Source organism: Numenius arquata, chromosome 7 (assembly GCF_964106895.1).
Source record: "Numenius arquata chromosome 7, bNumArq3.hap1.1, whole genome shotgun sequence".
NCBI classification, from domain to species: Eukaryota; Metazoa; Chordata; class Aves; order Charadriiformes; family Scolopacidae; genus Numenius; species Numenius arquata.
In genome coordinates, this window is record NC_133582.1 from 61859180 (window position 1) to 61883734 (window position 24555).

Here is a 24555-nt window from a genome sequence, read left to right on the forward strand (position 1 = left end):
TAGCAAAGTCATCTCTTCTATTTTTCCCCCAGTCCTATTGCCTTTCAGTATCAGCTGTAGAAGTGCTGTCCTCAGTTACACAGGTCCCAGAGGAAAATAAGATACCTGCTTTTTCACTTTGCTTTCACACATGCACAACTAGCAGCTTCGAGGGAGAATAGCTGAGAGATGAAGGAGCTGAAGAAAAGAAATAGCAATAATAATAGTCCCAGAACTGTTCCAGGGGTTGACAGAAAAACCACTGCACAACACATTTGCCCGATACTCCCATCGCAAAAAGGTGGGAATTATCTCATCTAACCCCAACCATCTAAAAATGAAGCTTATAATTGAAATGTATTGGCTAAGTCTTGAAGAAATGAAGAAAGGCACAAATAGAAGGTAATTGTTTCAGTGTTACAGTAGATATAATAGGTAGGGAAAATTGCCTTCTGGAAGGGTCTGTCTCATGCTTTTGGCCACAGAAAGGCCACGCAAATAGGCAAGGTGCCTCGAAGCAGAGCTATTGCAGGCAAATCCACTGAAATATTGGCGTATCTCAACAAGGAGGTAACTAGTTACCTTGGGTACTGGCATCAGTCGTGCTGCCAGAGCAGGTCGCTTTGTGACGGCTAAAAATCCTAGTAAGTTCAGCTGCTGTGAGCTCACTTAGTTCATGTTTAAACTGTTAGTGGTCTCCACTATGGGTAAAGGAGTAGATACATCTATGTCTCTGCAGCGACCGTTAACTCAGTTTGTGATTTCATTTGAATTACAGGTGTAGATTGTAAGAAAGATAAGACTCCTGACATTCACTCCATCACTCTGCCCCCAAGGCGATCACTTGCCAAGTGGTAATGGTCAGTCTCGTAATGGTCAGCTTTATATCTGCATCCACAAGTACCTGTACTTCCATAGGTTTAATATATACAGATAATACGTTATCTAAACATTGTATCTATAGATATACCTATAGCTAAATACTTAAATAACTATATAAATATTTCTATAACTTTTAAACAGAGTTCAGCCCATAGACTAGAGAGACAAAAACAGAAAAGAGACACCAGATTCATCTCCTGTTCACTCTCTGCCTCCATAAATGTTATAACCCAGGAATGACAGCAGAGATATTTCCCAGGAACACAGTATTAGCGGTGCAGTGATACGGTAGAGTGAGTTTCTCCTCACTACTATATGGTAAAGAGAGGATTGAGGAGAAAAAGTGTGAGAAACAGCCCTATGAGCACCAAGATGAGAGAAGAACTGGGGGAAAGGAGGTGCTTCAGGGGCTGTTGCAGAGATTCTTCTGCAGCCTGTGGACAGGCCACAGTAGAGCAGCCCACAGAGATGATATCACAGAACGGTAAGGTTTGGAAGGGACCTCTGGAGATCATCCAGTCCAACCCCCTGCCAAAGCAGGTCCACTCAGAGCAGGTCCCACAGGAACGTGTCCAGGTGGGGTTTGAATGTCTCCAGAGATGGAGACTCTACCACCTCTCTGGGCAGCCTGTTCCAGGGCTCTGCCACTCTCACAGGAAAGAAGTTCCTCCTCATGTTGAGATGGAACTTTCCATGTTCAAGTTTGTGCCCGTTCCCTCTTGTCCTGTCCCTGGGCACCATTGAAAAAAAGACTGGCCCCATCCTCCTGCCACCCACCAGACTAGAGAGACATTGGATTTCCTCCAGACCTTGGCCACCTTGCCTGTTCTCCAGGACCTTTCAAAGATGATGGAGAGTGGCCCAGCAATGACTTCTGCCAGGTCCCTCAGCGCTCACGGGTGCGTCCCATCAGGACCCATGGACTTGTGAACATCCAGTTTACTTAACTGATCTCTAACTTGATCCTTCTCAACCAAGGGGAAGTCTTCCTTCGTCCAGACTTTCTCTGTTACCCCAAGTCTGGGACTCCTGAGGGCCAGCCTGACCAGTAAAGACTAAAGCAAAGGTGGCAGCTGCTACTGAGACCAGTGGGGCCATTTCTAAGTGCAGGGCTCTGCTTGTGCTCAACTTAGAGGAGCTGCACCCATTTTGAGGTCTGATGTGGCAAACTCTACAAGGCAAGTGGGGTGAGAAAAAGAAAAAGAAAAGAGTATCCACAGCAACAACATGCAATGATAGAGTTAGAATAAGTGTGAAGCTTCATGGCTCGAGTGCAACACATTTGGGAAAAATAATGATTCCGTTCTCACTTCCTGTGGGTCTTCAGAAGGGCATTAACTTGCAGGAAGAGCAAGTGCTGTTTTGAGGTTTATGGCTGGGACATATATCTAAATTAATTGTGGCTCAGAGTGAATTTATGCTAAGTTTATTTAAAATAAGATAGATGGGCAAGCAGCAGCCAGGATTTGGTTGAAAAGTGACATTATTTGTGGAGACAGTCTATTGTATTGCAGCAAAAGAGAATTCCATCTTCTATTAATAGTGGCCAGTGGGAATTCATGCTGAGACTTTTACTTCACTGACATACCGATTTCATTAAAAGTTTCTTCATCCAGACCCTCTCTTCAGTTTTTCATAGTAACTCTTGAGGGTGTGTGTGAGGGAGCAAAAGGATTCCCTGGAAAGGGTCCAGCTACTACTGATTTTGAAGGAGGGGTTCTCAAGTACATCAGATGAGGTCTACAATTCATCATGATAATAAATATAGTGTGGCTTCACACAACCTTGGGAGGGAGAAGGGGGGCCCAGGGTTGCCACCGGAGGGCTCTGCCCAGGTGCTGGGGTCAGGCTGTGGAGATGCACTTGGTGAACAAAGACCCAGCTTGGGGGGGGGGGGCCCGCATCCCCATCCATCTTTATGGCATATGGCAAACCCTCTTCATTGTGCCCACCCCAGCCACTCGGTCCCTCTCTAGTTAGTCTGAGGGCAAGCAGCTGAGGGCCCTCTGCCCAAGGCAGGTGGCCTCTCCTATGGAAATGAGCCAATTAAAGGAGGCTATAGAAGGGCACAATTGGCTGGCTTCTTAAGCTGAGGCCGGGCTATAGAACTGAAGATGGAGAGGTGGTGGTGAACAGGAGAATTTTCAGCTGCGTACTTTTTGACCCACTCCCTGAGCAGCCTGGGTTAAAGCAGAGGAAGGGATTTTGGCCTGTGAATCTTTTTCCTTTCTTTGAGTCGCAAGTGCCAGGAAACAAATTGAGAAGCGTGAAGTAACAGAGCAGTGGGTTGGGTTTTTTTCTGTACATCTTTTTAACGCTCATAATGAAGGGCTTCCCACATTATGGCCTGTGTCTATTTCAGCCCTGATTTTGTATCTACTTACAGGATTAGAAAGATTAAGTGCTAATTAGAGCACCGAGGGCTAATAACTGCTACTTCTGCAATGCACATTTTTCTTAATCTTGTCTTTAATTCCAGGGGAGATTGGTCCATGTTACAAAGCCAGAGTTTGCCAAAGGTTACTAAACATGCAATAGAAGGTGCTGGGTGTTAGTTTTCTTGTATATACTGAATAGGCATCATCCCCTCGGCTAAGAGGAATTACAGTGATGGCAGGAAAAAGCATGCTTTGTTTCTGAAGAAAACAAAAAGCAGTGTTGTCTTTGTTCTGTTGGAAGCACTGTTAACCCCACTTTCCCCCTTTTTCCATTTTCATATCTATAACTTCTAGTTGGAGCATTGTACTACATACAACGCATTATTAATTCAAAGTATATTCAAATACTACCAAAATGATACATGTGGTAAAGGGAGAAGCAGGAATGTGTGAAAATGGCAAATAGAGAAAAATTGGCCACTGTCTTTTCCCTGACTGTTGACTGGGGAATTCGTGATGCTGTTCGTTAGTGGGACAGTTTCCTTCTGTTCTCGCCTTAAAGCTCAGTTGTAACACACCGACAGTCATATATTTGGAAATAAGTTTAGAACTATTTGGTTGCTTGAGGGGAACACATAAAAAAAATTAGCAAACGGCAGTTTTTCCTGTGTAAAACATGGCCAGGATCTTTTCCAGAGAGGAAAGACTTAGAGGAAGGTTTTGATTTCCAGCCAACAAAGGATTGGATTTGCATACAGGTGTTAGGAGGTTTCTCTCTGAATTCATGGATCACTGCTAGTTTCAGATGTCAGGACACAGAGATGGGTCAAAGGCACTGGGAGATGACTTGCAGCCAGTTAAAGGAGTTTGAGGTCAAGGCTGCCAACATCAGAGCTCTTGTTTTCCACCAAGTGACGCCAGATGTACCAGAGTCTCATTCAATTACCTATTTCCCACTGTAACTAAAAGAGCAGGTTGGGTTCTGCACGAGGGGGCTGATTACAGTGGTTTTTGGTTTATTCTAGGGTAGAGCAGCCTCCCATCTCTTGGGTGCAGGATGGAACCCACTTGCTCAAAAGCAGAGAGTGAGGACCATCCATGAGGATCAAGCAGGAGAGGAGGTAGAGCATTTAATACAGAGGTACCTCATGCAAGAGAAACCAGGGTCACTTTGGAGCAGAAAACTCCCCTGCACACGGGCCTGGTTTTCAGGAGACCTTCCCAGGATTTTATTAGGATTGTGGAGGAGCTGCAAAGAGTCAAATCGCTCTGTCCCTGTGTAACGAAATGATCAAAGTCTAACATCCCTAAAGAGTTCTTCTTCCTCAGACCTCCTACTGTGTGTGACCAGAGCCAATCTTCTCTCTGTTAAATCAGTTCTTAGTAGATAATTACCAGAGAATTACTGATGCTTAATAAATTCTCAGATCTGCCTATTCAAAACAGTTTAGCGTTAAGAGGGCTCTCTGCTGAACACTATCTGAAAACCACCTCAAGTATAAGAAAAACCCTTCTCCAGAAGTATTTAGAGATGACCTGGGAGGAGAGACAGGGAACGAGAGGAAATACTGCAACAATAATCAGTGATGAATAGACTGGTAGACTATGAATGTACCAGGCAACCTCTTAGAAATGGAGTAGGACTGTCCTACAGAAATCCTATTTTAGCCTGTGTGTGCTATGTATTTCAGGGTATTAGACATCTGATGTCTCCTCCTGCCCAAAACACCAAACCATGCATCACCACAGATGATGGCCTCTTCATTCCTCCTCCCAGCAGAAACCCCTGCCAGTGTCAAATACTTTATTCTGGACAACAAAACCTACAGAAACACATTTTCCAAAGCCAAGCCTTTATCTGAATTCTGTACTGCATACAATTATCCTGAGCCAGCTGGCAGAAAAAAGCCTTTAGCCATGCACACCTAATGCCTGTAGCTCGCTAGGAGTGGAGCACAGACCCACCACAGCCGGTACCTGCCCGATGGAGCTGTCCTGGAGAATGGGTATTTTTTACAAACTGTACTTTACTAATTGTACTTTAAAAAGGGATTGGCAAGAACAAGGCATTGCAGCTGATTTCAATAGTGTATTATTCCCTTGGATTTTTGTCATAATACCTATAAATGGAATTTTTGAGCCTTTTTTTCCAAATGTTTCTAAATAATGTCTTTTTCTTTTTTTCCAACTTTTTATATAATAGCTTGGTCTCTTCTCACACTTCTTTCCTCATCACTTACATTCATACAGCTTTTCAGTCATACAGCTCAAGCATCTTCTATTAAGCCTAATTCCTGCCTCAGACAAAAGATCAGGCGGGTGTTTTTCTGCGGGTCACACCAGCATCCCTCCCTCACCTCCAGCATCCCTCCCTCACCTCCAGCATCCCTCCCTCACCTCCAGCATCCCTCCACACGACGTGTCAGTCCATGGCTTTACCACCAGAGGGAGCTGCCTGAATGTCTTTGAAAAATTTTTACGCCCAATTTAAATTTTAAAAAAAAAGATATAAAAATTTCCACCTTTGAAATCTCGTTATTTAGAACAGAGGATGCAGTTGTGACAGGCATAAAGGGGAATTATTGAAAGACTGTTATACTGTGCAATGCCTCAAACCTTTACTCCGCTTCGTTCTGGTCTCATCCAATCCTGTACAGTCTGGTACAACAGTACAAAATAAGCTTTGTTGATTTAATCAAACAAAGCAGGCTTCAATGAGGGTGTTTATGCCAGCTATTGAGACCCACAGTATGACTCTGATGGACTGAGGTTTGAGAGGAAAAGGCAAACGAGATTTTTATAGCTAACTAAGACCACTCAGTGATACATAATACTGCCTAGGACAGACCATAATATGTCTTACAAAATTAATGTCCATTAGTACTAATACTAAGGCTTTGTCTCTTTAAAAACAGAACCTCTGCTTTAACACTGGTTCATTTTTAGGTTGTCTCCTTTTTTTAGTAATGATTTCTGTCCCAGTTCTGCTCTGCTTTCCAACACCACCACCTGGTTACAACAGAGACGCTGCTTTCCCTCCGATTATGGCCACTGCCTCTCCATCACACATATTTTCATGTTTCCTGATGTGTTGCATGCAGGGTGTTACACGAGCATGCACCCACATTTTCTATTAAATGAGGGGTTCTAAGCTATTCTTGGGTCCAGACTTTTCTTGTCCTCTTCAGACCACAGCTGAGCCCTAAGATTCTCTGGAAGGGAAAAGCCGAAGTAAGCTCTTTAACTTAACCCCCAGCTCCTGATGTGTGAGCTCTAGACAGACTTGGCAGGGGAAAGCTTGAGTACGGTCCCACTTAGCACTGGGACTGGCTTTTCTTAAGTACAGCATGTGCTCACAAAGGTAGAGCTGAGCTACGCTCAGACACAGGCCCGGGGCAGAAATTGCTGCGCTAGAGGATAGAGCCAGAGCTCCACGCTGATTCAACCTAGAAAGCTCAGTCCCTAATAATCCAAGGAAAAATAACTTTTCTATCTATGGATTTTATCATGGAACTTCCAGAGGCCTGATTGTTTTCACAGCCTTGGGGCTTGGCAGTCCTACTCACACGTAGTTAGGGCGATAAAGATGATGAGGGGCCTGGAGCATCTCTCTTACGAGGAGAGGCTGAGGGACTTGGGTCTTTTTAGTCTGGAGAAGAGAAGACTGAGGGGGGATCTGATCAACACCTATAAATACTTCAAGGGTGGGTGTCAGGAGGATGGGGCCAGTCTTTTTCAGTGGTGCCCAGGGACAGGACAAGAGGAAACGGGCACAAACTGGAACATGGGAAGTTCCATCTCAACATGAGGAGGAACTTCTTTCCTGTGAGGGTGGCAGAGCCCTGGAAGAGGCTGCCCAGAGAGGTGGTGGAGACTCCATCTCTGGAGACATTCAAAACCCACCTGGACACATTCCTGCGGGACCTGCTCTGGGTGACCCTGCTCTGGCAGGGGGTTAGACTGGATGATCTCCAGAGCTCCCTTCCAACCCCATATCATTCTGTGATCTCCTCATCTGATTACTCAAAGTAGGATGCAGCCCTCACAAGGTGCCAGTATGTGACAATCATACACACTTTACTCAACACGAGAAACCTACATTAATATGCCTCCATGAAGTGCTCTGCTATCAAGCTGGTCAGTGAAGAACTAGTCAATGGTACCTAGAGAGAGCTTTGGTTTGCCCCACAGTAGTCACATCTGGTATCACACACAGACACCTGAACTCATGTGTCTTGGTCCCACGAGCCTTCGACTGGGAGCAGAATTCCCATCTCCTCCCTCAGTGCTTTAAAAAGAACTTTCAGGAACATTAGTTCAAAGAATTAGAGAGTCAGAGAGATGCAGAACCCAACCCAGCCTCTGGACTTTCACCCCCTTTTTGCCACTTCATTCCAGTCTACTTCCACATGGAGCAGAGAGCTTATTTTTCCTCTTTCCCAAATAACCAAAATATCCCCAGTGTATGAATACAGCAGATAAACAGATGGAGGACAGGCCTGAATTACGTTCTTTGCCAGAACTTGTCAAACATTTGTGACATAGGATGAGGTTTTCCTGCTTAGGAGGTGAGTATGAGAACACATTTGTTTTCCCCACATGAGCAACCACCTGTTGAAGATGATGAACAGGTGAAGTACATGGGACCTCCATTGCTCTACAGCGTCAGATCTTCCTCCCCTGTACACATGAGCTACTTTTTCAGACTAACCTATTTTCTGTGATGGTCTGGCAAGCCAAAAAAGCGGGAAAACCTCATTTTATCGACGAAGAAGCAGTTTCTCCTTCATGAAAGAACATGACACTGGCTGGCAAAACCAGAGAGCTCACAGACCTTCACCTTCTTGCTGCCCCCTCTGGTTTTGAGGGGTGCCAGATCAGAGGAAAATCTCCCTTCTCAGTGCAGGGAGAACGTGATGTTTTCCCCACTGAAATTTTACCTCCTGGCCCATTGGAGAGCAGGAGAAGAGGAGGCTGGAGCCAAGGAGGGCGCCCAGCAGGGCTTGAAAGGGGCTCGTTCCCTACCTGAAAAAGTACTTAGAGGCAGACCCATAGACCTCCTTCCGCTGCTGTGTGGCAGCGAGGGATTCATCCTGGGCAGAGGGCAGGCCGTGGCTTTTGTGATGCTGCTTTCTCCCCAGCATGCCTCCAGCAAAAGGCAGTTCTGCAGTGTTTTGGAGGATCCAACCATCAAACTCTACATGGGGCTGCCATTCTGGCGTTTCTGACCTCTCAGATAACACATGGCACGGTCTACGTCTTAATCCACTCCAGAATGGAAAAAGCAGCACAAGGGAAATGTCTCTCAATGCCTACAAATACCTAAATTCAAGTCCAATTATAGAAGGAGGAGGGGGAAAAGCAAAGAGCACTTTTTTTTTCTCAGGCTCCAGAGCCAAGATCTGGGTGTTTTTGAAGTCATCCTCCAAGGAAGAAAAGAAAAGGCTGAAGCTTACTGTGACCTAAATAAAGCAAAAGAATTAGGTACTTGTGATCAAAGGGTTGAATGATGCATACACACATCTCCCTAAATAATAGAGTGAGTGGGGGAAATGACATGTCATTATTCCTCTGAAATAAAGTGAATTACCTGCTCTGAAAAGAGGAGTTAATCTGTTTTTATACAGTGAAGAATAATGCCACATTATTTCTCCTAAAATTAGCAGCTGACAAGCTGAGCCCTCAGTGCTCATAGCATCTGGCTCCCTGGCACCACACTGCTCTTATCACAGCGAAACCTTCCTTTACCACTTTCATAAGGATTGGTGGAGAATGGCCATTACCACAAAGGCCAACACCCACCGAGCTCCAGAACAGCAGCAGGTCTAAGGTACCTCAGAGTTTCTTGCCTTCTGCAACCTGCAGAAAACCCGATACCGACATTTCAGAAAAGCTGCAGGACTTTGAATGGACCCAAAGTCCTCTTTCGGTGGCTTAATCGTACAGTCGAGACCTTTCTATCCAGCTGTGCCCTTCATTAGTTGTCTTCCAAACCAGAAGCAAATGTGTGACAATCTCATCCTAAAATTCTGCATTTTGACATTTCTAGAGTCCAAGGCAGGCAGCGAGACCATGAATTCTGAAAGCTGGTTAGACTCATCTCGTAACTAAGGGGCTATTTTTTTTGTTTTCTCAAACTCTAAGGCTTCAGACACTGGACAACTGAGCACATAAATTGTTCAGCCATTACTGTGGTTATCTTGAAAAGATAACGGCTATATTTTATCACATGAATGCATAGAAACAGCATAGGGACGTCTCAAAACTGATCTCCCAAGGAATTCCCCTCTGTTGGCCATTCACGTTTTGAGTGTCAGTATGAAGGGCTCAGCAGTCGTAAAAAAGGCTTGGGAGATTGAAAACCTGAGAAGTCATTTCCATCAGACCTGGAAGACCAAAATCACAGAGCTTATCTAGCCCCTAGACAGTTTCCAATTACGTACCACTTCAACAGAATAACCAAACTCTGCTGAATCTGCCTTACTGCTGCAGGGCCATATTCATGTCCAAGGTACATGCAGAGAATTCCCCAGCAGCAGACTGAGAAGGAAACATAAGTTAAACTTTCTCTCCCCCGTGCATCCGAGGGAAGTGAGAGGGTGTTAATTTATCTGTGTTTAAATACTAAAACTTCACTTTTGTTGATGTTTTTTTCCTCGACTGGGATGACGCAGAGAATATGAAAGATAATAAATCCTGTCACCAACGCCATTTATCACCATTTAACCTTTCTCATCACCGAAATGTTCTCTCCTCAATTGAACTGTTTTCAGCTGACCTGCAATCAGTGCTCTGCAGTCCCACACTGGCAAGCGTGTAAAGTAAATTCAGTAAATTCAGTAAAATTCAGTGTAGTCAGAGGAACACACAGATCAGCACGCCCCTACTGACTACTCCACATTTTTACCTCTCAACAGGAAAACCAAACAGCTAAAAAACAGCTCCAGGAGCCCAGAGAATGTATCTATCAGCAGAGAGAAAGCAGGACCGTCCAACGTCAAAGTATGCAAGCTTCCTTTTTCAGCTCATGGAGCTAAAGTGTAACTTCTCCCCAGATCCAACTGCTGGAGGGGGACACAATCTCACTGACCAAATATCTGAGGGCAACTTGCCATCACTGCCTCTTTACAAAGCACAGAATGAATAACTTCCTTGAGAAAGCAATAAAAATGGAATAAAGCACTATTTTTTAATTATATTAATAATGATTTATTCAAAAATATGTTCTCATTATACTGTTATCTAAGCCCAAGCCATTGTAAAGCAAAAGTAGTTTGGTTCCACCTGAATTTAAAGTCATTATTATAATTATTCTCACCAGAACAGCCATTAATCACATAAACAATACCTGGCTTGCAGAAAATATGTGGTAAGTAGCTATATTATGATTTACTATTATTTTTCTTACATTCTTTAACTCTTACTTTAATACTTATTTTCCATGGAAATGTTTTTGGACAAAAAATAATAAAATCTTACCTTCAGACTGATGCGTGGCAAGAGGTGTCTGTGTCTCCTTGGAGTATGATACCACCTCCCGGGGCAAGAAATCAACCTGGGTAATCTTTGACACCCCCAGTTTGTGCAGTCTGCGTCTAAGATGGAATACACGACACCAAAAGGTTAGTCATGTTAAATGTAAATCAGCAACAGGAACAAGAGTGTTTGCTTTTATAAACAGGATAAAAAAATCCTTCAGTGTTTGCTAAGATGAAGCACAATACGCTACTCATGAGAAGTACCTAATTGCAGTGGGGAAAATTAACCTGGGAACCATTTGCCATAATAAAGCACAGTTACTGAACCTCTAGATCATGCTGCTGAGAGGGACTATAAATGGGAAAGAGAAACCACCTGCTTGTGCCTCTCCTAAGGTGCCACAAAATTCTCTTTGATGCCATCATTGCTACAACATTCTGCCCGCTCAAAAAAGTTAATTTTCAGCCTGAGATACTCAACAGTGGAAAGGGAGCAGTGGGTGTAAACCAGGCTGGATTGGGACTGTCAGACGTTCACCTGAGATCCATAATAGAGACTTTAATTAGCAAGGTGGGTGATTCCCATAAAGAAGGGGCTTCTCCCTTCCACAGGAGTCGTTAGCAGTGGAATTGATGTGGGTTTATGATCAGTAGAGTCCTAATGCAAGGGTTGGAGGGGAGCTCCAACAGGGCGAGTACAGCCTTCTTTTTCTACTGCTTCCCTTACTTTAAATAAACCACATGGATTAAAAAATTAAAGCAGTAAAGCCAACTAACTGTAAGCAGGGAAGGAAGAAAGCAGAGAGACAGCTGAACACGGTCATGAACACTTCTAGTCACACACAGTTCACTCAACACTGCGGGGGCAAAAATCAATTTATTTCCTGACTATCATTTGACTCTCTGTAAGGAGGGAAGAATAAACAAATGGTTACTTGCAAGTGTTTTACTGGAAAAAGTGCCAACTTTCAGCAGAGAAAAGAATATGCACATAAGAAACAAATCAACCAAATAAGTCCAGTTGCCTAGATCAACAAGTGCAAGCACGCTTATATGTTTATGGGAAATAAATTCACGGACATGGTGTTCCTGAACTGCCATGTCATTGGAGAGAGCAATTTGGAAAAGCAGAAAATTCATCCACACTATCCATACCCTCTCCCTCTGCCAGATCATCAGAAGAACCGAGGTCAAAGGGGCTCTGATCTAACTCATTTATAATGCTTTAGGTACTCAATTAAGATTGATGTCTGAAACGAAATGGGGGTCTCAAAAGGAAATTATCATCATCGGATGACACCTACTGAACTCTTCAGCTGGTTAACGCTACATCAGCTATATATTTTTCTAATCTATCTTCCTGGCTCAGTTGTTCTTAAGCTGAACGCAATTAGATTCAGCAGGTAAACAGTATGAATCAGCCCTATCAGGTAACAAACCACTAGAGCAGAAATGCTTGTTACAGCTCTGAGTCTTTCTTCTTTTCAAAGAGGAAAAGCTAACAAGTCTCCCTCCTTACAACCGTCTGTGACTTTGCCAACGTGAACAACAGCTACAATTGTCTGAAAATCCTACAGAAAAAAAAACTTCTACGCTATTACTGGGGGCAGAAAAACTTGTACAGATTGTGCCATACTTCAGCTAAGAAAAGTTTTAGTAGCTGCTTTAACTCAGGGTTTGTGTGAATGCAAGCGAAATAGCTCACCCCAGCAAAATCTCGTGTATTTTTCCCTCCTTCAGCACCAGATGTGCAACCTCTGTTGCCTACGTGGCCAGTCCCCTGCTGCCCCAGGCTACTGGTTCCATTCACTGAGATTCTTAAGCCTCCTGCATCAAAAGAGCTTCTTGACAGGGGTCTTGGTTAAGTATAATCTCTAATTAATTATCTGCCTAATCTGGGCCTAATTAGAACCTCAGCAGATTCTAAGAACAGTTTCACATGAGGCCACTCTGTATCTTCTCAACTGCCCAAGGATGGGGAACATCGATCCCTGATGGATTTAACGGCTAGTTGGGTTAACCTCTTTGTAGACCACTAACCAAGAAGTGAGCTACATCCCAGAGCACTGTGCTGAGAGAATGGGTGGGACTTCTCACTTAAAACACTTCTAATTCAGGAATTGCTGGCACTTGTACAAATATCTAGTGTCAACCCTAGCCTGGTAAGTGCTGGTGAAGACAGGGGAGGTCTTTCCTCATCTTTCTCTTCTTTTTTGCCCCTGTTAAGCCACCTGTGATGTTGTGTAACTGAAAGTTGGCCTGGCCCTTGGTTCCAAGCACTTTGGGACAACTGGAGTATCCTTTCAGTGTCTGGACTCTACTGAATATGGGCTGTAATGTTTTAGTCTCTAGTTCTTTTTGGGCAGCACTAAACTGCCTATTGCTTTCCCATCCCTATTTTTCATCTGAGGTGCTCACAATTCTTACAGTTTGCTGAATATTCATCTTGGAGAGCACATAAGCTTTGAAGGATTCCTTTCAAAGCTGCCTATGGGATGTCAGTAGGAGGACAGTAACTAAAATCCAAGCATTAGAATGGATTTCTCTGTCTGTAGGTGTGAGAAGAAAGATGTATCTGCTACAAGTGCTTTGCTACGCACATCATTTAATTGCTGACTGTGGGATTTCTTTTGCATTGGTATTTTTTTTTAATCAAGTCTCATGACACCAGAGGACAGCCTGGTCCTCTCTCTAACTCTGCCTTGGCTTTGAAGACCGTCTTCTTTCAAAAGGGGCAGGACTTCCATTACAGAGCGTACCTGTGGATTTACTCTTTGGAACACTTCTTTCCTGTCTTCGCACTGACCGCTCATCAAAGATTGAAGTCTTGTGGGTACGCGCAGTGTTATCTTTTTGTGAATCAGATAAAGGACCTGCCTTGCACAGCCATTTGAGGAACCTTGCTAGTAGGAGTGCTCATCTTCTCATCCAAACATGTAGCAAAGGGCAGCTGAGATATCTAAAAGGTTTCTGTACATTAAAACAGCTCAAAAAACTCCACCTTTTTGGTACAGCTGTAGAAGTGGGATCCATTGAAGTCACACAGGTAGAAATTACAAACACTCTTAGAAGTTCTGGATGCGAAGAAACCCTGTTTAGAAAGCTCTCTAGATACTTTCTGCTCCCTTTGATCTTTCCTGGTGAATAGTCCCAACATCCCTAACTGCAGCTGGGAGCACTGTCAATCGGGACTTAAAGGGAAATTGTTGTTTCTCTTATAGGATGGTGAATGAATTCCACATTAACCAGTAAAGGCATAAGGTGCTTGCCCGGAGCCCCTAAGTTCACGGGCAGAGCAATTTCTTCAACATAGAGATTTGGTTTTGCCTGTGACTCAACTTCTGAAGAACTCAAGGGACTGCTACCTATCCTTTTTAGAGGAATGGTTTATCCTAAATATCTCTACAGGCAGGCATTTCTAAACGATTTAAATTAATTTATTTTTTCAGATGCTCAGGATAGAGAAGTTCCATCCCAAACTAGAAAAATATTAATTTTAGCTCTAGTACAATTTTAAAAATGCTTGATTGACCTGAACTAAGAATTATTCTTGGAATATGATTATATTTAAGTACACAGTTAAAAGCACATATGCAGGTCTTAAGGAAAAGGAGAAATTGTTACTGCATGTGGAAACAGCATAACTATGGCAGGCGGGAAGGAAGGGGAACAGTACCTTGCAAATGATTCAGAGAGAAATGCCTGAATCAACAGGTACAAACAAGCCCGATGTAACTGTACATGCACATTAAAGTGCCACAATAATAACATTTCATCTGTAATGAAATTGTTATTTGTATTGCGTTTCAGGCAACAGAAAGAGCAGCTTATCTTTTCATGAGCTTCTTTAAATAGTAGGGTTTTTTCCACAAAGATGGCCTTGCTGAAGCGTCTTACTGATGAAACTAAAAAAAGGAAACTTAAATTATGGTCTTTTTGAGTCAACAAAGCAAATGAAAATCACACAAAACCAGCTCAACTGGGAAGCATGTTCAACATAATACTTGCAAATAAACAATAAACGAGTAACAAAAAGAGCTGACATATACCCAAGTTCAGAGTCAGACTGGAGCTGCAGCACTGAGGGGTCTGTGTCCCATTGCAAGGTCCTAGGGCGGGAATCAGCCGTGCAGCACAACGGGAGGGGAAAAAAAGAACACACAGAATTAACTGAAAGGATGAACAGAACCCCATCTCATTAGTTACATGCTCTACGTAGTACATTCAACCTCCAAGTGCAAGGGACAGCCACAGTACAGCAAACAAGGGCTGTACGTCAAACTGTGACAGGGCAGGCAACTTATTAAAATTACATATTATTGGTAAACAAAGGGAAGAAGCTGAGTTTCCTTTCAGATATTGGTTAATTAAACTTTTTTTCTTTCTTTTCCTGAAAGATTTCTAACTCTTTAACCGTGGTTGATGCGTTCGCAATGATCTGTAAAATCTGCAGGCACAATTTATTGTAATCGTGTTTTTATAATAAGGTGGGCTGGGCACTCGCCATGAACTCCAGTGAAGGGTCCAGCCCTTCTCGCGCTCCCGAGACGGACAGGAAGCCACCCTGAGAAACAGTGTTCTGGGCACAGACATCACATAGGGCATACGCCAACAAATGGGGGGTCTGGGATGAATAAATAAATTCTTCTTCTTTTCCCCCAGATAAAATTGCTTGGGAAGAGGGGAACGCTACACCCGGGGAAATCAGGTCTATGACCATGCCTTAACAGACTGCTGTCATATGGGACTGTCACCAAATATCCGAATGCTCCGGAGGTGTGGTCTGAAGCCAAGATGTTGTTCCTTTTTATTGCAGCACAACTTACCGTACCACTATCCCTAAAACTCTTTGCAAACACTCACAGAGCCTTTCTGGAGTCCTGCAAAATACTTATAATGCCCCAATTTTGAAATACAAAACTTGACACTTTCTTCAGGGTGAGGGTGCCAGAGCCCTGGAACAGGCTGCCCAGGGAGGGTGTGGAGTCCCCTTCTTTGGAGATTTTCAAGCCCCACCTGGATGCAGTCCCGAGTAACATGCTCTGACATGCTCTGGGCAATCCTGCTTCGGCAGGGGAGTGGGACTAGATGATCTTTATGGTCCCTTCCAACTCTAAAAATTCAGTGAAATTCAGTGACATAATGAGGCCAGCGTTTTCAAAAGTGCCCACTCGTTCCCTGGCTCTTGGTTTTACTTTATTTTTCCTCCTTTGGAAAGCCACATCTCACATGCAAGAGAACTGCCAGAGCCCACCACAGAACCAGGAACACACGTTTGGCTCCTGAGCAGCTTTTTCTGTAGTGTGAACACCAGGTTACGCGTCGCCCTCGCCAGCAGAGGCTAAAGCAAAGGAAAGCACTCCTTTGCCAACGCAAGCGAGTCATGCTTGCAGACACACGGATAATGATAGTCCTCGAAATTAAAAACTCCCCTCGTTTCTTCTAAACACAAATTTTGAGGATACAGAGAACGTAAGATTACCAGGTTCAGCCCAAAGCAGCCGTATAACCAGCCCTGCTCAATTTACACAAGCCCTTCTGCAACCAGAGCAACCTCTGCCAAAGAATCACTCGTATAGAAGTTACTAATACTTTCAATCCTTCAATAAAATACTTTAATACGAGTTATTAATACTATTCATAACTAAGGAGTTATTGAATTAGGTTAGAAATACATCCCTTCAAGCCACACCATTATGCTACCTCCAGTACTTTGTAAACTCACCCATTCTATTACCAGTGTTAACTCACTCCCTGGAGAGACAGAGAAGAAGACAAGGGCATGTGCACCCTCTCGTGTCAGAGAGAATCAATCCCAACACCCTTTATGTACAAAAAGAATGAAGAATTGTAACATGGAGGTGCTTTCCCATGCAACGTAAGGGCGCTTATTCCCCTCAGCTTCTTGTGATCCATAGTAACGTGTATTGGGATGATTCTACAGTTATACAGAGAGACTTCTCCAAAATGAAACTGTATTACAAAAGGCTCAGAGACAAAACAATACAGTAATAAAGAACACATTTTTTTTTTCCTTGTAACTTGACTGTAGCTCAAAGTGGAAAGGAAAGCAGGCACAAGGATCTGAATGCCTGATGCAAGGCAAAGGCATCAGTGACTAATGCATTATAGATACTCTGTTAAAAGTGCTGTCTGTGTGAAAATGACTCTGCCGTGTCACCGAGGTGAGTAGCACATATAGGACTTGCTACGTAAATGCACATTTTTAATCTTATAGCTGCCTAGCAGCTACTTATACAAGTATATTCAGGTTTTCCAAACACTTACAAAACAGATATAACTCATTTCAGTCTTTTGCCCCCCTCCATCCACTCTCAAACCTACAAAACCTCCCAAGGGATAAAGTTTATTCCATCAGAGAGACCTCCACTATCATCTGATTAAAACAAGAGCTTGCGACAGCCTCTAAAGGGGTAAACCCCCTGCGTTCCACCTCTAAGAACCCAGACCCAGTTACAAGAGAGGGCATGTTTACCTCGTGCTCAGCTGAACACCTAAACAAAACAAATTCAGAGATCTCACACGCTCGAGACAGTGCTCAAATCCCCAAAATACGAGAATAGCAACATCTATGGTTTAGGTTACGCAGGCCATATGTGTAGTGGAGACATATTCTACCCTTAAGTATTTAATTATCTGTATTCTGACATGGAGACTTCCCCATTCCCGGCATCGATACAGGCTTTCAATGGGAATTCTCCTTGACTCCCGATTACACTCATTTTAAACAGTTTTGGTGCATTTGCAAAACATTCTCTAGATTTGTTCTCCAAATGGCAATTGTCCTCTCTGCATCGCTGTGTTACTGCTTGCGAAGGTTTAAGAAGGAGACAAGGATGTAAACTGCCGTGTTGTCCTCTCAAGTCTGGCTGAGCAAGGTTATCGCAGAAAAGGAGGCTGCAGGCAGCGGGTCTTGGGGCAAGAGACGTGGAACCCGAAGACACACAGAACACAAGGGGCTACGCTCACACGGCGGAGGCTGGAGAGCACAGGGAGCCGCTAGATGCTTCAAGGAACAACACTCATTTGTCCTTTGCCTCCTCCTGGCACCTGAAGAAGGCTTGCAGACCGAAAGGAAAGTGGGTGAACAGGAAAAACGTAATCTGGACCTGCAATTTAGCCAGTTTCCATGGCAATAGCATTGAAAAAGAAATAAATAGATTCTTTAAGGATCAGCAACCCCAAAATGATGTTGAGTAGCCTGTGCTGTCATCCAGACCAGGAAATGAAAGCTAATCTGTTTGTGATGAGCAGACATAGCGTGTGACGTTCCTCGACCGTTTGGATGAGCATCACAATTATGCTTGTTCTCCTGTGGACAGTCCTCAGCAGAGATCGCGCAACGCCACCGGGTCTCACAGAAAAAGCTTTTTTTCAAATCTAGTCTAGAACTTTTTCAAATCTAGTCCATGACTTCCTTCTTCAGAGATTTCTTCGTGAAGAAAAGGATTAGGTGCTGTTCCTCTTTTTTTCTTTCATCTTCATAAAAAAAAATAATTGAAATTAGCTTTGGGACTTCCAGCCACCCCAAGACAGGGGCAGGGGGAGTAACAGCAGTACGGAGCCAAAAGTCAAGTGTGTGGCCCAGGAGAACTGCTTGCCCAGGTCAGCGCTCAGGCAGAGACACCCTTTCTGAGAGCACAACTCGGTCAAAGTCCCTCTAAACAAACAGGTCTGTGTAGACGAGGTATAAAACTCTTTACCTTAATGTTTTAATGGGGAAAAGAGACTTGAGCGTTAGACCAAGTAGGGAAAAGCAGCACTCCCTTGCACGTTCCAGTCTTCCCACAAATCTCCTGCAAAACCACCTGAGCTGAGCCTCCTCCGGCAGGCGCAGAGGGCATGGGAAGGGTCCCTGGAAACCCACTGAGCGGGAGCAGCACCACCAGGACCCAGCCAGACCATTCCCACCACCAACACTGCTTTAAGCAGAACTAACCCACCATTGCCCCACAGCTGGTTGCCATATCCATCTCCCACGTGGTAGCAAACAATAGCTATCAATCTTCCCTCTACGCGTTGGGTGCACCCTTAGCTGACCGTAGGATAAAAAGCTGTGGCTGTTATCAAATAAGGGATTGCTCTAAAGCAGCGTGAAGGGAATGAGGGCTTTTAGATCTTGCACTCGGAAGACAAGGTACAAGTGTTATTACCTCTTTGAACTGATCCGCTTTCACTCCCCTCCTTTAAATAGGCATATTTCAGTATTCTCTACTTTCTCTGTATTATGATCTCAATAATCCATTTTTTTCCCTCAAATTTAGGACAGTATTAATGCTGGTGCTGTTTCAGCTCTTCGTACTCAAAAAAGTACCAGACAATTTTGATATTATGCATTTTCTTTTTCCCCAGTCAGTAGGGGAACAACCTGCACAAAGAAACCAACAGGAGGAAAGACCCAGATGTCACACATTTATTAAAGGACTGGACGGTAAAGCAGCTTGTTACGTTCTTCTATTCTGAATTCACGTCCAAAGCATTAGGGAGACATTCAGAGCACAGTTTTTAGAGGACAGGGACCACTGCAAAATTTCAGGTGGGAGGTGAAAGGAATTTGAACAGAAGCATTCCCTTTTCTCTATTACCACGGAAAACCAGGCACTCTGCCATCTGTTACCATGCCCTGTGGAACCTTACTTCCAGAAGATTTTATTCTGATTGCATAATGTCAATTAGGTAGATTAAAAATGTGGAAAAGAGTAAAATAAATAAACTAAAAATACAATACAATAAAATAAAATATTTAAACTCTTCTGGAAAGTTCCCAAGCTCAGAATGCATTAATGAAGCACAAAGTCTGTCATCTAAAATGGCTGGAATCCATGAGAACGTCTCAGCTGATGTAAGCAACTTTAGGTCTGGCCTCAGTGAAACAAGGAAAGCATCGGTGCCAATACATATACTTATTAAATCACCATCATAAAATTATATTAAATAATCTGGAATCATGGTCAGATTGCAGTATGGCTTGGCTCTGGTACGTGCCCCAGTCCAACCCTTTCACTCAAACAGCGTGCAACCCGCTAGCGGCTTTGTTCTGACTCTGCCTCCCTGAAGCTAAAACCAAATCCTCCCTCATCTGCTGCTGATGCTGCAGAACGTGTGCTCTCCGTGACTTCTTCTCTCCCTTCCCAGGTCAAGAGCAACTAGGTCTGAAAATCCATGCTTTTGAAAAAGGCTACTCAAAGAAGGAACAGCAAACCCTGCTTTCCCAAGGGACCTCTTGCAGGGGAGAAGCCTCTTGGCAGGGTTGCAAATCACACCTTCCAGCAGAGCTGGAGGAAAGCAAACCCCATATTCTGCCATCTCCTGTCACCAAGAGCTCTTGTGCTTTCCAGACCAGGAGAAACCTGCACTGACATAGTACTGAGTCCCGAGATATCTGCTGAGCTGAGATATCCATATGTGTCCCTAATGAAGCACCATTAGACCTGACAGGTCCAGCATCTTCCCTCACAGCAACAGCAATGTCCTAAAATGACCCTTTTTGTTTGAAATAGCTACACCCTCCTAACCCTAAAATACAGCAGAGGAGCGTGCCATGACTCCACTGATTAAGGTGCACTGAGATTTCCAGAGCTCGAAGGCCAATCCCATTAAGCAGAGCATAGATTGCTGCTAAACTGAAACAGAGAGGCTGGAGATGAAGGAGGGACTCACCCACAGCGTATGGAGTCACCCAGAGCACAGAAAGCCTCAAAGCACCTTCTCTTACCAGAGTAATCCTTCTAAAATGATAGGAATGGAGCTAGTCTCATTTTCCCCATTTGGGGCAGTAGGGGGGTCTTGACATTACATTGGGTATTTACATTATCTTCAGGCACGTAAATGAAGTGCTCCAGCAATCACACGTGTCACCATGGGCTCTCTGCATACGGACAGAAAGACGGGAGATTGCTCCATGCAGAAATTCTGAGCAACCAACTTCGACTCCAACTGTGAGGAGGCTTTAGAGGTGGCTGTCCAGAAGGAGTCCAGGGAGGACAGCCCAACGAACTTGGGTGGGCGAGTAACAAAGATGGAGCCAGGCTCTTCTTGGAGGCACCCAGTGACAGGACAAGAGGCAACAGACACAAACTGAGAAAAGGAAATTCCACTGAATGTAAGGAAAAAAAATTCTTTACTGTGGGGGTAGTCAGACACTGGAAGAGGTTGGCCAGGGGGTTTGTGGAGTCTCCATCCTTTCAGAGACTCAAAACCCAACTGGACGCAGACTGAGCAACAGGTTCCACCCAACTCATTTATTCTTAAATATACTGGATGCAACAACTGTGAGACAAGAGACCTATTTTAAAATCACCAGTAGAATACAATGCTTGAGATGTGTTTAAATGCCTTTTTTCAATACGATACCAAATATTGTCACCAAATGACAACCCAGTATTATTTGCAAGTTCAATATGTAATATATCGTGTACCTAGGCTTATTTTTTTTTTAAAGTCTGAATATTGCCAGAATGAATTTAAGGCTGCATAATTGCTTAGCTATAAAATCGTATAGAATTCTACCTACTTTGTAGTGTCAGGTTCTCCAGAGCTCCTACTTTACCATTGATTAATTAGAAAATCTGAACTAGGAAACTGTTGGTGAGAAATTACTGCAGATGTTTAAAAATATTTATGTGTTTAGATAAGTTGTTTTGTTTTAATTTTCTCCAAATTTTTGTTTTTAATTTTCTCCAGTATAATTTTCAATTTCCGATATCTGTCGTACATTTAAAGTGCGTCTCCAAAACAAAATACATCAGGAAAAAGAGGATTCAAAGCCACCACTCAGAGTTGGAAAAGCACCACTTGCCTCAATGGAGGCTTTGCGTTTCAGCCGCTATTCGCTGCCATCTGTGCTCTCTTTGGCAGATCTGTTCCGCCCTGAAAGGGACTGGCAAAAAGAAAAATACCTTCCTTGTGCCACTCGTTTTCTGAGGCGCATTATAAGGGAGATGGGTATCGGCGGCGAGGGAGGGTTTGTGCCTCTCAACCAGACGCTCCCTGATGCCGGCAGAGAGGGATGCTCTGGCTTCACCATCCATTCTCGTGCCAGGAGCTGGGCTCCCGATCATCAAATAAAACCCCACGACACATTTCGCCAGTGAGGAAGGAGCTTGGCACCACCGTTTGGAGCACGGCCAGATACTTGCGTTTGCATTCACACTTCCAAGCGAGGCTGACACCTCCAACTTCCAGTCTTCCCCTCTAAAAAGAGCAACCATGACCTCCCTGAGCACAGAGCACCATCTTTCAGCTGCCTGGCAACCACAACAGCCCTTCTCAGAAGGGCATGAGTGTAAAATACTCTTTTTTCTTCTTTTTTTTTTTTTTAAGCTATATTTATAAAAAAATCACAGACAAATAATATTTAAAATGCATATCTATTTCAAAATTATTTTAAGATCAAGGCTGTGCTGCTGAATGTATTTAACAATTTTCAAAATCCACTTGACATTTAAATCAGAATGAACAATTCTGGCACGGCTTTAATTGCAAGGACACATCACAGGACCAACACCTTGTTGATTCCCGTTTCACAGAATTCCACTAATTAAATCAGCAGTTAAATTCATCCAATCTGCTGAACTTTATTTGGCGATATATTTAAGGTTTGTCCTTTGATTGAGTTCTAGCTTAGAGAAGAGAGTCCCCTGGCAACGTAATAAACCTTGTTATTCTTAAAATTTATACGCTATGGCTACAGAAATGTTATTCTGCGCATTTATGCAGGTTTCCCGGCAGGGTGGCTGGGCAGCAGGCTGGAGGTCAAATAGTTAGAAGCTTCTGCTGATCCTGTGAACTGACACAGATTTACTGTAAGTGCTGGATAGAACAAACGGTCATTTGGAAAGTGCATCAATAAAGGACACATTCGGGAGGGGGGGAGAAGACACAAGTCGCTTCATTCTTGTAGCAAACCCCCCAAAATCTTTTTTAAAAGAATATTTTCAGCTTGTTTCTTATACCAAGAGTAAGTCTGCATGACAAGACAGAACTCAGACGATCACAAATGCAAAGAACAAAGCTGGAGGGAGAAGTTTTACGTGTTATTGGCTCCTGCAGATGCTTTAGAGCAGCGCTCAGGTGAGGACACTGATCCAGAGGCCATGGATATGTATAGAAGGGAAGTTCTCTCCTAAACTTCAAGGGGCTTTGGATACAGTCACATAAAAGACAAAGTTCCGTTTATTAGTGAAATCTAGGAAAGATAATCCATAGCCTTTCAGAGGAGCCAAAGAGGTAACACAAAGGCTGGAACCTATCATTTTTTAGGCCTGGCATTATATTATTCGGCTGAAGCTGGTGAAAGATTTCAGCAAATTTTCATTTTTGCTTCAGAGCTAAAATCCAATAACTACTACTTGGAAGAAGAGTTGGTGTTTCCCTTCCTTTTCCCTTCCTTTCATTTTGTGTTAGAAACAGCAAAATCATTGCAGAAGGGGATGAGATTTTTGCTATAACTCGGTTAAAACAAGAGCTCACTGTATGAGAGTTATCAAAAAATCTATCACATCAATACTCAAAATATCAAAAGTTTTCATGACCCAGTTACCTGACTCGTAACAGACCAGCTTGGAAAGTATATTCTGATTTAGAATTATTAAAGTAAATAAGTATAACTAAAATTTCTGAATCAAAATCCATTTTAAATTGAAAACCAAAATGTTCTGCTTATGAAAAAAATTAATACAGGATGCTTAGATTGTTTCAAAACTCCTTGAAAAAAAAAAAAAGAAAAAAAAGATCTGGAGATTTACCAATATCTTTCCAGTGGCAGAAATTCCTATTTTACAGATTTGAAGAAAATTCCTAAAAAATGAGTTACTGAAATAGCTACTCAGAGCCTTTTTATTTTTCCAGATGAAGCATAAAATTGTGAATGGGGATTTTCTGAGGGTTTTTTTATAAGCTAGTGAAGGAGAAAACATCTACACGCACAAACTACACCCATTTAACTATGTTAAACAGTTTAACGTAGGAGGTGATCTCACACAATTTAATTAAATCAAGATGAAATTCTGTGCAGGAGAACTGTGTAAGCCGAGCTGGCCTTAGCGAGTAAATTGTTTTGTTTTAAGAGGATTATTGTTTTAGTCCCTAAAAATCATCTGATTGTCTGACTAAATATATGCATGATATGCCTGGAAATAACGACAGAGAAGCAACTACAGCTGGGCTGATAACCCAAATAGTTAAGAGGGGCTTTATACATTAATATTATTTTCTTCTGGATGCAGCTGGGGCTCAGGTTTCCAAGGCATTTTATGGAGCACCCTGGGAATGGCAATCTTCCCTTCTCCTTTAATTTATAGCGTGGAGATGCTTGCTAATGAGAAAAATAATCAAAGATCTGGAGGACTGAACTCCCTCCATCCTTCAGGAATGAAAGCAGGAAAATCCTTAATGATGCCACAGGCTCACACGCTAAAAGGACTGCGGATGATTCTAATTAACAGGGACCATTCTGACTTTGTAACTGGCACGCACTGAAAAGCGCTCCCCGCTTTCTAGGTCAGACATAAAGACACTTGAAAGCAAGTGCCAAGTATCAGTCCCCGAGGTGTCTGCTTGTGTCTGTAAGCTAAAAGGGAGAGGCTTCTGAGATCTAGGGCTAAATATACGTTGAATATAAAGGAGAAGGATGGCAAGGGGAGGAGGCCAACACGGTCACTCCTTCACAGATGCCGGCGCCGTCCAGGTGGAGAAGGCTTAAGGCACCGTTTGGCCTCTAACGCTGTTGGAAACTGTAAGATAAAACCCATGCGCCAAGAGATCCCGACGGTGGTGTCATGGTAAATTACACAGGGCAAAAAAATTAAGGGTTGGGG

The 24555-nt window shown here is 43.3% G+C and overlaps 1 protein-coding gene across 6 annotated transcripts in view; it reads right to left on the reverse strand.

The window, feature by feature from the left end:
• The window catches only part of DYNC1I1 (dynein cytoplasmic 1 intermediate chain 1), a 169164-nt gene that overhangs the window by 133660 nt on the left and 10949 nt on the right, over positions 1 to 24555 (reverse strand). For 3 of the 6 annotated variants that reach the window (XM_074151115.1, XM_074151114.1, XM_074151113.1), the window contains 2 exons: positions 14767 to 14826; positions 10719 to 10834 (listed from right to left, as the gene is read on the reverse strand). In XM_074151115.1, coding sequence (XP_074007216.1) covers positions 10719 to 10834; positions 14767 to 14826 — 176 coding nt within the window. The remainder of the gene's footprint in view (positions 1 to 10718; positions 10835 to 14766; positions 14827 to 24555) is intronic. The other 3 variants (XM_074151118.1, XM_074151116.1, XM_074151117.1) reach the window with 2 other exon arrangements.